A 12,572-nucleotide genomic window follows, 5' to 3' on the forward strand; every position below is an offset into this window, starting at 1 on the left:
AAACACATTAGGATGTAATTGAAGGGCATGTGCTTTGTTAACTTCGCAAAAAAGATGGTTTTAAATTTAGGCGAAAAACATTTGGAAATGTAGAGCCAAGAATGCACAAAAAGAAACTGTGTTAAGTAGTAAGTTGAGACGCTACAGACTGATGCAGTGCCAATATGTGAGCAACGAGCAGAACATGAAGTAGTAAGATATTTACTATAAAAAAATAAACTTAAATAATAAAAATAATCACAAGAACACCAAGTAGTAAGTTTGCAATATGAACTTGGCCACAATGCACAAAAATATCTGACATTTCTGAAATTCTAAGATGCATAATGTAATGTTTTTGTTAATGAATACACACACAGTACCACAAAAAACCAAAAGTATCAACAGTACTGAGCTAAAGTTTGCACAGTTTGGCAGTTAGTAGTTATTTCTTCAACTGATTTTTTATTACACCAATTTACATTAACACTGATCTCCATTTTTAAGATTATGTGAATTAACCTGTACATGTAAGAACACCTGCACTTATATGTGAGCATTCTTTTAAACACTTAAAAATAGCAATACTGTGCATATTAATCACCACATTAACTCTTCTTATGAAGCCTTGACTGTGGGTGAGCAAAGGTTTTGGCAACAGTGACCTGGCAATTGATTTTCCTCACCTATTGCTGTGCTTAGACTTTTCCCGGTCTTTTTCCTTGTCTTTCTTGTGCTCTTTGTGCCGGTGTTCTCGGTCTTTGTGTTTATCTTTGTGTTTGTGAGAATCTGTAAGCAGAAGAGGAAAGGAATTAAGAAATAAAATTGGGAGTAGTGAACTGTGTGTCAAGTCATCAGCTCCCTCATGCAGCTTTGTATTTATTTTGCTGTTAAAGTATCCTTCACAATAAAATACAGGAACAAAATCTCAGCTTTGAAAGGTCTTACTGTACTAATTTGACACATCATTGCGTTGGGACAAATTAACTCAAGATAGCAGCAGCTGCATTTATATAGAACTTTTGTTCCAACAATTTTGAAATGCTTTACAAACATGTGCTAATAAACAATGGCCACATAAACACCACCCTATACCGGAAACCTACTGACCGCTATTCCTACCTGCATGCCTCCAGCTTTCACCCTGACCACACCACACGATCCATCGTCTACAGCCAAGCTCTGCGATACAACCGCATTTGCTCCAACCCCTCAGACAGAGACAAACACCTACAAGATCTCTGTCAAGCTTTCTTACAACTACAATACCCACCTGCAGAAGTAAAGAAACAGATTGATAGAGCCAGAAGAGTTCCCAGAAGTTACCTACTACAGGACAGGCCTAACAAAGAAAATAACAGAACGCCACTAGCGGTCACCTTCAGCCCCCAACTAAAACCCCTCCAACGCATTATTAAGGATCTACAACCTATCCTAAAGGATGACCCAACACTCTCACAAGTCTTGGGAGACAGGCCAGTCCTTGCCTACAGACAGCCCCGCAACCTGAAGCAAATACTCACCAACAACCACATACCACACAACAGAACCACTAACCCAGGAACTTATCCTTGCAACAAAGCCCGTTGCCAATTGTGCCCACATATCTATTCAGGGGACACCATCACAGGGCCTAATAACATCAGCCACACTATCAGAGGCTCGTTCACCTGCACATTCACCAATGTGATATATGCCATCATGTGCCAGCAATGCCCCTCTGCCATGTACATTGGTCAAACTGGACAGTCTCTACGTAAAAGAATAAATGGACACAAATCAGATGTCAAGAATTATAACATTCATAAACCAGTCGGAGAACACTTCAATCTCTCTGGTCACGCAATCACAGACATGAAGGTCGCTATCTTAAAACAAAAAAACTTCAAATCCAGACTCCAGCGAGAAACTGCTGAATTGGAATTCATTTGCAAATTGGATACTATTAATTTAGGCTTAAATAGAGACTGGGAGTGGCTAAGTCATTATGCAAGGTAGCCTGTTTCCTCTTGTTTTTTCCTACCCCCCCCCCCCCCCAGATGTTCTGGTTTAACTTGGATTTAAACTTGGAGAGTGGTCAGTTTAGATGAGCTATTACCAGCAGGAGAGTGAGTTTGTGTGTATATGGGGGTGGGGGGGAGGTGAGAAAACCTGGATCTATGCAGGAAATAGCCCGACTTAATTATGTAAAGAGTTGTCACTTTGGATGGGCTAGCACCAGCAGGAGAGTGAATTTGTGTGGGGGGGTGGAAGGTGAGAAAACCTGGATTTGTGCTGGAAATGGCCCACCTGATGATCACTTTAGATAAGCTATTACCAGCAGGACAGTGGGGTGGGAGGAGGTATTGTTTCATATTCTCTGTGTGTATATAAAGTCTGCTGCAGTTTCCACGGTATACATCTGATGAAGTGAGCTGTAGCTCACGAAAGCTCATGCTCAAATAAATTGGTTAGTCTCTAAGGTGCCACAAGTACTCCTTTTCTTTTTGCAAATACAGACTAACACGTCTGTTCCTCTGAAACCTTTACAAACATGAAATCACAATTAAGTCTGGCCTCCTGGATCTAACAGTTAGGCCACACTGCCTCCAGCAGCATTTAATACTAGAGAAGAGATCTTTAAGGAACTGCAGTATACTACTCTTATCCACATGGTGAGTGGGTTGACTGGCATAGAACAAGGCAAAAGCAGCCCACAATGGAAGGCTGTGAACCCTCTCTCTCAGTTTTCTGCAGCAGAAAACAGCTCTTCTTTTAGAGTCCACAACAGCACAAAAACATGCAACTGCCTTCAAGAACAGACTAGACAAGTAAGATGCCTCTGACAGCATTTCATGATATGCACGTAGTAGGTCCCAGGCGGAAGCCCAGCTATGTAGATCAAGGCTAGTCCAAACAGCAGGAGGCTGAAGTTTAGACAAATACAATGGTTTAATAATTTTATTTTCAAAAGTGCCTTCTCCCAATCCCCCCAGTGCTTGTGGTACTGTGCACTACTATTGGAACAAAGTCCTTTAAAAATACCAAAACAAATAGATGGCCCAACACAGGAAAAAGAGGGTTTGGGTCTTTTGTTTGTTTTTTAAAGCCTACCTCCAGTAGAAGATCCCATTGTCCCAAAGAGGAGATTTTAAAAGTAGTCAAGGTTTCAAGTACAATTTTGTTGACTTGAAGTAGAGAGCCACCTAATTTTTGTTGGTTTCTTCAGTGATTGCTTCACAGGTTGAACTGCATGCTATATTGTTTACAGTAAACACATATGCAATGCATCCACAAGAAATCCCTCCCTCCCCCTCATTCTAGGTGCACGCTTCTTAATGCCACTAACATGTTAAGTAGCTCTCTTCAGGACATCTATTTATCAACTAGAATGCTGTGCCAACTTTGATTCAGAATAGATGGAATAAACGCCAAACCTACTGTTTAGCAACTCCATTTGATTTCTGATGATGGCCGCATTTCCATAGTGCCTTGTGTCCCAGGATCTCAAAAGTCTTCACAAATGTATTAATCCTAACAACTCCCCTGTAAAGCAGCTATTATACCCAATTTAAAGATGAGGACACTGAAGCACAACAATTTAGTGACTTTTTTATAATCAGGTAGAAAATCTGTTGCATAGAACCTAGGCCTGGTCTACGCTACACAGTTAGGCACCTTACCTCAATCTAATTATCCCCCTAATTATTCCTGTGTCTACACTACAGCCTTGTTCCCGCAGATGTAAGTGCCCTACTACCCCAACACAACAATTCTACCTCCATGAGAGGCGTAGGGCTTATGTCAGTGTAGTTAGGGTGACGCAGTGTCTGTGTAAATACTGCTTTACTTATATAGGCTGTTGACTGTCTTGTCAATTTCAGGGCTCCTGCAGTGAAATTGACAAGAAAGGGGAGCAGCTAGAGCCCAGCTGCCCCCTCCACCCCTTCTATGGAGAGCTGGAGCCTGTGGGAACACTGGCTGTCTTGTCAATTTCAGGGCTTCTGGAGCCTGAAATTGACAAGGTTGCCTGGCTGATGGGGAATGCAGAGAGGCAGAGAAACCCCAGGCAGCTGCCACCCATCCCTCCCCTGCTCCTGGAGGGGAATGGGTAGGCAAGGGAGGGGTCAGCCCATCAGGAGCCTGTGAGGCAGCCAGGAGGTGAGAGACCAGGCTCTCAGCTCCCCGCCAACTGCCCCTCTTAGGTCGGTGGAAGCGGCCCTACTGAGGACGTGCACTACCGACTCAGGGAGGGTAGCATGGACATGAGCTACCATAGCAATTACTGCGGTGGCTGTAAGTCAACCTAATATAGGTCAACTTAAGTTTCTGGTGTAGACATACCCCGAGTCTTGTGCTTCAGACACAAAATCATTCTTTTTCTTGCCCAAAACTGGCTCAAAGATCCACAAAACATTCATTGAGTTATAGCACAACAATACTAACAAAATAATAAGCCAACAAAAGTTCAACTTAATCTATTGTTACATGTACCTTCAAGTACTGTAATAAAGAGGCATAAAGTAATGTATAACATTCCAAACTCCCCATTTGGCTTCTGCTCCTTTCCTTGCTTCTGTTAATTCAAAATCCCTTCCTAACACTCCTCAACCTAAGGTCTTATCAAATACATAAAACTGCATTAACAAACTTACAGCTCAAGCAAAGATGACCTAATCTATGACATTTTGGGTCACAGAGCAACAGGACATTTCTGGATTTTAGTGCTGCAGCTTAAACTGTGTAGGAGTTTTTAGCCATGTAAGCAGCAAAGTATCCCAGCCTGCTGAAGCCTTACAGCAATCTTTCAGCAAATTCTAGGCAGGTATATTTACAGTCTCAGAACTGCCAAGCAGGGATTTCTTGTTGTAAAAAAATACATCACACATTTCCATGGCAGTATGTGCCAGTCTTGTAATTTTTCAATTCAGTCACTAACTGGAAGCCCAAGCAGTTCGGAAACTGCTGGGGTGTCATTCCACAGGACCTTTCTCAGGGATTCTTAAAGCAATGACTGAAGTAAACCACCACCCATTTACATGTGACAAATGGGCTAAATCAATTACAACACTGCTGTACATAAAACTGTGTGAACTCACTTATTTTATATTGCATCTGATTTTCAAAGAGGCACACAGAAAAAATGTGACACCACAACCCTATCAACTGTCTGCCAGCTCCCTCAATTCCGAAGTTGGAAAATATTTATTTGGGGCTGTGCTATTGAAACTATTCTCTTTTTGCCCAGAGAGCAGCAAGATTATTTATTTTTTTGACTGGGGAGGAAAGGGGGGACGGCACTGTTCTCCATCTTCGCACCAGGACTCCCTTCCAACCAAGTGCATTTGCTTTCCATTTAAAACGGACGTTTGTTATTGGCCAGCTCCTGTTGGAATTATTGGCAGGGCCACAACCAGTAAACACCTGAGTCAAGCTTAGACAGGAACTCTCTCTGTGTAATTTAGAACTAACTCTGTGACTTATCACGGGAAGCAAATACCACAAAACACATATACTGGAGAAGATGGGATTTCATTACAAAGTTTTATTGAAAAAGATAACACCATCGACTACTTCTACCCAGGTGGTCAGGAAATCAAAGAAATGCTCCTCAAAAAGAAAGAAGTAGCTATAATCCTAGCTCCCAAGCTCTTTCCTAGAGAGCTAGTCTGCAGATGGATGTGAAGAGAGGACTGGCTCATTTTCAGGCACAACAGCAGGGGGTACAACAACAGTGGTGTCTCTGGACAGTGGGACTAATTCTGCCTCTGAACGTTCACGTCCCTCCCACTTCTGTCACTTCCTAATACTAAGAGGTTGTGGGAGGGTGCTTTAGTGGGAAGGCTGGAATATTGCCATGTGACAGAGACCAGATGGCAGATGGAAGTGAGCGGGGAGCAGGTGGCGGTCTGTTCTGTAGGGATTAAGGGAAAAAAGGGGCAAGAGAACTTTAGGCAAACTCACTCAGAGACGGAGAGGTACCTGCCTACAGAAGTGGAGCAAGGCCAGGACGGAGTGTACAAACACTGGAAGTACAGGATGAAGAGGACAGACGCACAGAGTAGCCTTGACTCTTAGTGAATACCATTTTAAGTGTCAGAATTGATGTATCTGCACTGATCTCTACAAGCAATTAGATTAGGATGGGGACTGCTCCCAAAATAATCTTTCTTCAGAAAGAGTGTTTCACTGAAGTATAAATTCCATCAAAAGACAAAATAAAATCAAGTCTATCAAACTCACTCATGTTAAAAAAAGCTAGAGGGTGGGATACTGGATTATTCAGAAGTGGCAGGATAAGGAAATATTTTGTTTGTAGGTCATAAAAGTCAGTCAGTCAATCTATTTACAGGTGAACTGCAGCTGCGAGTCATTACTAATGGCTATTTGTTGGCTTGCCTGAAACAAGTTCAGTCATCTCATTCCGGTTCAGGTATGCGTATCACAGAAACCAAGGTAGGCAGAGAGGACATGGAAATTGAATTCCACTGGTTCCTAGATGTGATTTCCCAACCCTAATCAGCATCGGGGCAGTTAAAGGAAGTGTACACAACTATCACCTCTTCTGTGGACAGACTGGTTTTAGACTCCAGTCGCTTTAATTCCAGCACCTACCAGCAGAGGAAAAAGATATTTTCCAAAATAGCTTGTATAAAAATTGCCCAACTGGACAGACTTGATAAATCCATCTTCCCTTTAGATCCCTTGGAGTAAGAAATTCTCCTTGATTCACAATGGTGTTTGGGGTTGTTGCCGCCCCCCCCCCACCCCCATTCATTGGCAGGGAGGGGTAGAGAAGGCTGGTACACAATGATATAGCATTATTCTAAGAATGACTTGAAGCAAGCGGATTTTGGTTCAGGTGCTAAAAGGGTCCTTGGAGGTTAGACTGAAAACTTTCACCACATACATGTTATAGCTCAAGTAATTGTGGCAGTGTAGCCTTTTGAAACAGTCATTGTCCCGCTGTCAAAAACAAAACAAAAACTAAACTATTTTACCTTAACAGGCACCAGATTAAGAGGGTTTACTGTAGCAGAAAGTTGGACATATACAGATTAGATCAGAAAGAAAACCTAAACCATAACATTTAGCAGTTATTCAAGATCTTTAAAGTGAACAAAGTGACTTGGTTACGGAGGGAGATAATTTACCAGCCGAACTGTAATCCCATTTATAAACTTCGCTCTGGGGAGGTTCTGGTTGGTTTTTAAAATGTTAAGAAGTGTATGTTACAAAGAAGAGATTCAGACAGCTTTCTACAAGTACAAAAGCAAGAAGGAGCAGAAAGGCAGTGGCAGGGCCCCCATGCATCTTATGAAGCACCAGATGTATAAAGAGGAAGCGAGATGGGTAGCAGAGGGAGGGGGACTGGGATCTAGAACTCCAAATAGTTAGAATCTTTCTGCAACCCCAAACAAGTCACCTAAACTTTACATACTTCAGTGTAACCAACTTTAAAATGGCAGTAATGCTTCTGTACTTGCAGGCATTTTGAGAACTTTAGTTATTTATAAGACATTGAGTTCTTCAGGTAAAAATACTATAGAAATGCAAAGTTTGATCATGAAGTTAAAGTAATTATGAGACTACACCATGTTTCTGGATTTCAATTATGTGGGATTGTCATGAAGAGAAGAGATGTACTTGGCAAGGAGAGTGGATGCTGTTCTAGATGGGAAGGAGATGGTTTAAAAAATAACAGTCACATCCAGGTATCACTGACCATACAGCCCGAAAGAGAGGCAGGAGCGAGGGCAGAAAAGAGTAATCAGAAGAAAACAGCAGCACCAGAAGGAGGTGGAAGATGAAGGTGTTTTCCAGATCTCTGCATATGGTTGGAGGTAAAACTGGAATTGATATACCCAATTGGCACTTCTAAAAGATGAAATATGGATTTGTGGATAAACTGGACTGGAATGAGCTTCCTGTGAGACCTATGATAAGTCGCTTAGTGCCTCAATTTCCCCAACCGTGGAACAGGCATAACAATTCCTACTTCAGAGAGGTGCCATAAGGCTTAGCTCATTAAATGTTTGAGATCCCCAGATGAAAAGTACCATAGAAGTGCTTAAGAAGTATTCAGAGTAGCAGCCGTGTTAGTCTGTATTCGCAAAAAGAAAAGGAGTACTTGTGGCACCTTAGAAACTAACAAATTTATTTGAGCATAAGCTTTCGTGACTGAATGCATCCAATGAAGTGAGCTGTAGCTCACGAAAGCTTATGCTCAAATAAATTTGTTAGTTTCTAAGGTGCCACAAGTCCTCCTTTTCTTTTTAGAAAGTATTATAATTCATGAAACAGCCACATATGCCCATTTTAAGACGGATTCTGATTCACCTTAAATTATCTGGGACTGGATAGTTCTCTGGATTTTAAGTGGGGAACCATGCCAATTTTTGCTCCATTAGAAACACTGGGGAAGATGAAAACAACGTTTGCTCAATAAGAAAAACTAGATTGAAGAAGAGAGTGGACTTTTATTTTCAAGCACTACTATGTCCCAAGGAAGAAAACAGTTTTAGAGCTGTTGAAGCAAATTTACTAGGCTCCTACTTGCTCAGTTAGAAGCAACATGCTTAAAAGGCTTTCTTTCAAGAGCAGCCTGAAGTATGACCCTTAACCAATCGAGTTCGAAAGTATTCCTACAATGAACACTACTCCAGATTACCTCTAGCCCACAGCTAATAAAAATCACATCCATACACAGGGATCAGGGAAGAACTGGCTGGCCTCAATGAAATGGGAAGACACTCAGTATTTCTAAAGCCTATTAGACTCTTTTGCGGTCTAATTAAAACAATACAGATCTATTCAGACCCATTTTATTTCTGCTCATCTCCAGTTCAGATTGGTTAGTTTAAAGGGGTCTGTTATATTCCAAGTGATGGTTGGGGTAGACATCTCAGTTCTCCCTTCCTTAAACTGGATCACAAGACAGAAGATTTCCACTTCACTGTGCAATAATTATAAATCAAAATAAATGCTGGAATAAACTGTAAGGAGAACACAGAAAACCCCACACAGGGATAACAAGCCTCAGAACCAGAATAATGCTAATGACTGATGCTGCTTTTGAAACTCAAATCATCTATTTTCTAGACCCACTAGAACAGAAAGAATACAAAAATAAACCAGTGATAATTTCAGGATAAACAAGGTAGATTGGCAGAATAATCAAAATAGGAACTTCCTAAATTAATGAGCAGCATGACAGTGCTCCCAAAGTGTTTTTATTTTTCTTAAGTGAAGACAACAAGGAAATCTAGCATCTCCAGGCTAAATCCCCCAACTATTCTCCAGCTGGAGACACACAGACTCCAAGAATCCTCTGCCTCTAGATTTCCTGTTCATTAAGCAGACCCAGCAGGTGACAGACAGTACTGACATGTATGAAAGATGGTCATCAACGGTGGAATATATTGGCTACAAGACATGGAGCTGAGTCTTGCTCTCCCTGAAGGCAGATTTTATCAGTGAATGTAATGGGAGCAGGATGAGACCTATGGTCTTGTATCCTCCTAAAAGCTAAAAGTCTAACATTGCCCTGTAGTTAGAGTTCCAGCATCCCCAGGATTCTGCCCCTGGTCAGGTACAATGGGATAAAGGCAGATACCAGGTACTTTTGTGGCACAGAATTTTGATACGACACTGTCTTTTCAATAAGGGAAAGAATCCATAGAATCAGCACTTTTTGTTAGTCTTAGATTTTAAACCCCCTATATTTCCCATTGCTGTGCTTTACCAGTCGTCCCGTCTCCTTCACCCTCCCCCAGGATGGGCCACACAGACTCTGAAGAACTAGAACCAGCCACTCTAAGGTCTTGCCTACACTGCACCCCAGTGAAGACTACGAGGGTAAATTCTCACTCACACTTTAAAGGTGCTATATAAACAAGACCCTTCATTTTTGGTGTTCACTTTGTTTACAATTTCCTGCCAATATATTGGTGATTATTACAAAAATTAAAAAATGGGTGAAAATCGGTTTAATTGGCCAGAAATAAAGAAAGAGCAGCGATCACTAATACCCACCCTTTGTGTGACTGAAGTCTCCAGGATACCAAAAGTTGAAGAAGTCAGCCTGAACTCAGGTTACATTATTACTGGAATTTTAATAACGTGAACAAGCCCGTAGCAGGTAGGTATTTTAGCAAGAGGCAGTGGGAAAGTAGCCAGTCCATAGAGAGGAAGGATGGCTTAGTGGTTAGGTCACTAGCCCAAGACTTAGGAGACCTGGGTTCAAAGTTCCTGCTTTACCACAAACTTCGTGTGTGACCTTGGGTAAGTCACTTAGTAAAATTATGTAAAAATACCTCCCTACTGGTCGGGGATATTGTGAAGAGAGATGCATTCAAGATTGTGAGATATTCAAATACTACAGGAATGAGTCCCATGGTCTGGATTTGGTCTAGGAGCCTAAGAAATTTACATTAGGAAATATTTAGGGCTGTCAATCACAGTTAACTCACACAATTAACTCAAAAAAATTAATCATGATTAATTGCACTGTTAAACAATAGAATACCAATTGACGTTTATGAAATATTTTTAGATGTTTTCTACATTTTCAAATATATTGATTTCAATTACAACACAGAATACAAACTGTACAGTGCTCACTTTATATTTATTTTTTATTACAAATATTTGCACTGTAAAAAACTAAAGAAATTGTTTTTTTCAATTCACCTAATACAAGTACTGTGGTGAAATCTCTTTATCATGGAAGCTGAACGTACAAATGTAGAATTATGTACAAAGAAATAACTGCATTCAAAAATAAAACAAAAATAATAAAAGGAGGTTCTCTGGGGGCATTTTTTTAAATCCATGAAGTGTCAAATCTTTACCAGAATATTGAGTTCCTCCCCTCACCCCTGAAGTTATATTCCTCACCTCTGAGCTAAATGCAGCAAACAAGCACAGCAAGAACAATTATACCTACTGAGAAACCAAGGGCCGGGCAGTGGTTTATGTAGGATCACACACGAATGGAATTTTAGTTTAAATGTTGAAGAAAAATAGAATTTGGGGGATTAGTGGGACAATGTGAAAGACACTTATCCAATTCTGAGTTAGTACAATATCAGGCCAGTCAGACTTTGAAATGACCCCTTAATACAAAGCCAAAGCTTTAGCAAAGAACTTTTATTTCATTCTTCATTGACAAAATATCCCAATACATGCTAGTGACATTCTTTCTCCATACAGAGAAAGAGGGAGAAAAACACATGCAAATAGGAATACAAAGGAACTGCCAGGAGTCTTTGGAGTCACGCTCACAGCCAGAATGACATGCAGTAATTACAAGCACTTCCTCATCTATGTAAATTCTGCTCTTCAGTTTTCCAGAAGTGTTCCCCATGCAGAAGCTATTGCAACATCACAGCCACGTTTAGACTTCAGAGCAATCAGCCAACTGCAGGAGATAATGTGTCCTTTACTTCAGAATCAAAAGCAAAATGGCCCAGTTAACCCTTCAGCTCCTGGATGACTGTGTAAAGTCCTTTATTTTTTAAATCAGAACTCTTGCAAGCTAAGTGCAGTGTAAACCATCACTAGATGAAAAGGATTGCTTCTTGGCCATACACCTAAGATTTAGTGTAGTATCAGTTGGCACAACCTATATCAGGGACTATTACTATTTATTGACAACTGAGTATTTGGCACTGCACAAATGCAGTGAGAGGAAGACAGAACTTTATGGACTGTATCCTATCCTTGTCGAGGCACAGACTTAACCTAATAGGAGTTTTCCATCTTTATTCACTATAATGTAACTGACTGCATACCTCATCATTAGAAAAGGTGAGGAACGACACAGTTCCTAGCATCAGTCAAATTTCCAAAAAGAGATTGAGAATCTGAAGAAAGTTTTGGTTTTAATGGTACTTCAACCAACAGGAAATCTGCTCTATTGTCAAGAATAATTACACTGTAACAGTGTTTGTATTAAACTAGAAAAATATTTTCACTTGCTCTCCGTACAGCACAAATATCTTAAATGGCTAACATTTTTGGACACACTAAAAAGATATTTGTAAAGCTTTCATTAAGCCCTGTTTCAGCAGCAGGGCCACGCTTGTGTCTCAACAGCGCCTCAAATAGTGCTCGTATTCATACTAACGCAAGGCAAGGACATGTCAGATACCTCTGTATACCTTGGGCTTGATCCAGAACAGGGTCTCCTCCAAGTAAGAACTTCACTGAGGAACAAGAAAACACAGGGTGAAATCCAGAACACAGTGAAGTCAGCGAAAAAACTAACTTCATTAGGGTCAGGATTTCACCCATGGTATATACAGGGGAGCCACTCTAGACTGAAACATATGCAACATTCCCAGTGAAGAGGTTACACTGATATATGATTATTTTTTAATCTCTCTCTATAGAGAGGTTGTAGTAGGCATGACTCGGCCTCAGGCATTACTGGTCTCCTACATACTTTGTCAAGAGCTGCAAGGAGATGCACTATTGGAAATAGTTTATAGCTTCATTGCTGAGCATGATCAGAGTATGAATTGTGGCTAAAAGATCAGGATGGGCTTAGTAGAAATTCAAGTTTTGTTTTTGTTTTTAATTCTTTTTGCAGGTCAATCCTGTTGTTTCCA

The 12,572-nt window shown here is 40.8% G+C and overlaps 1 protein-coding gene across 1 annotated transcript in view; it reads right to left on the bottom strand.

The window, feature by feature from the left end:
* The window catches only part of TOP1 (DNA topoisomerase I), an 89,367-nt gene that overhangs the window by 56,698 nt on the left and 20,097 nt on the right, over window positions 1-12,572 (bottom strand). The window contains exon 3 of the mRNA XM_048819854.2: window positions 666-768. Coding sequence (XP_048675811.1) covers window positions 666-768 — 103 coding nt within the window. The remainder of the gene's footprint in view (window positions 1-665; window positions 769-12,572) is intronic.

Source organism: Caretta caretta, chromosome 13 (genome assembly GCF_965140235.1).
Source record: "Caretta caretta isolate rCarCar2 chromosome 13, rCarCar1.hap1, whole genome shotgun sequence".
Lineage (NCBI taxonomy): Eukaryota > Metazoa > Chordata > Testudines > Cheloniidae > Caretta > Caretta caretta.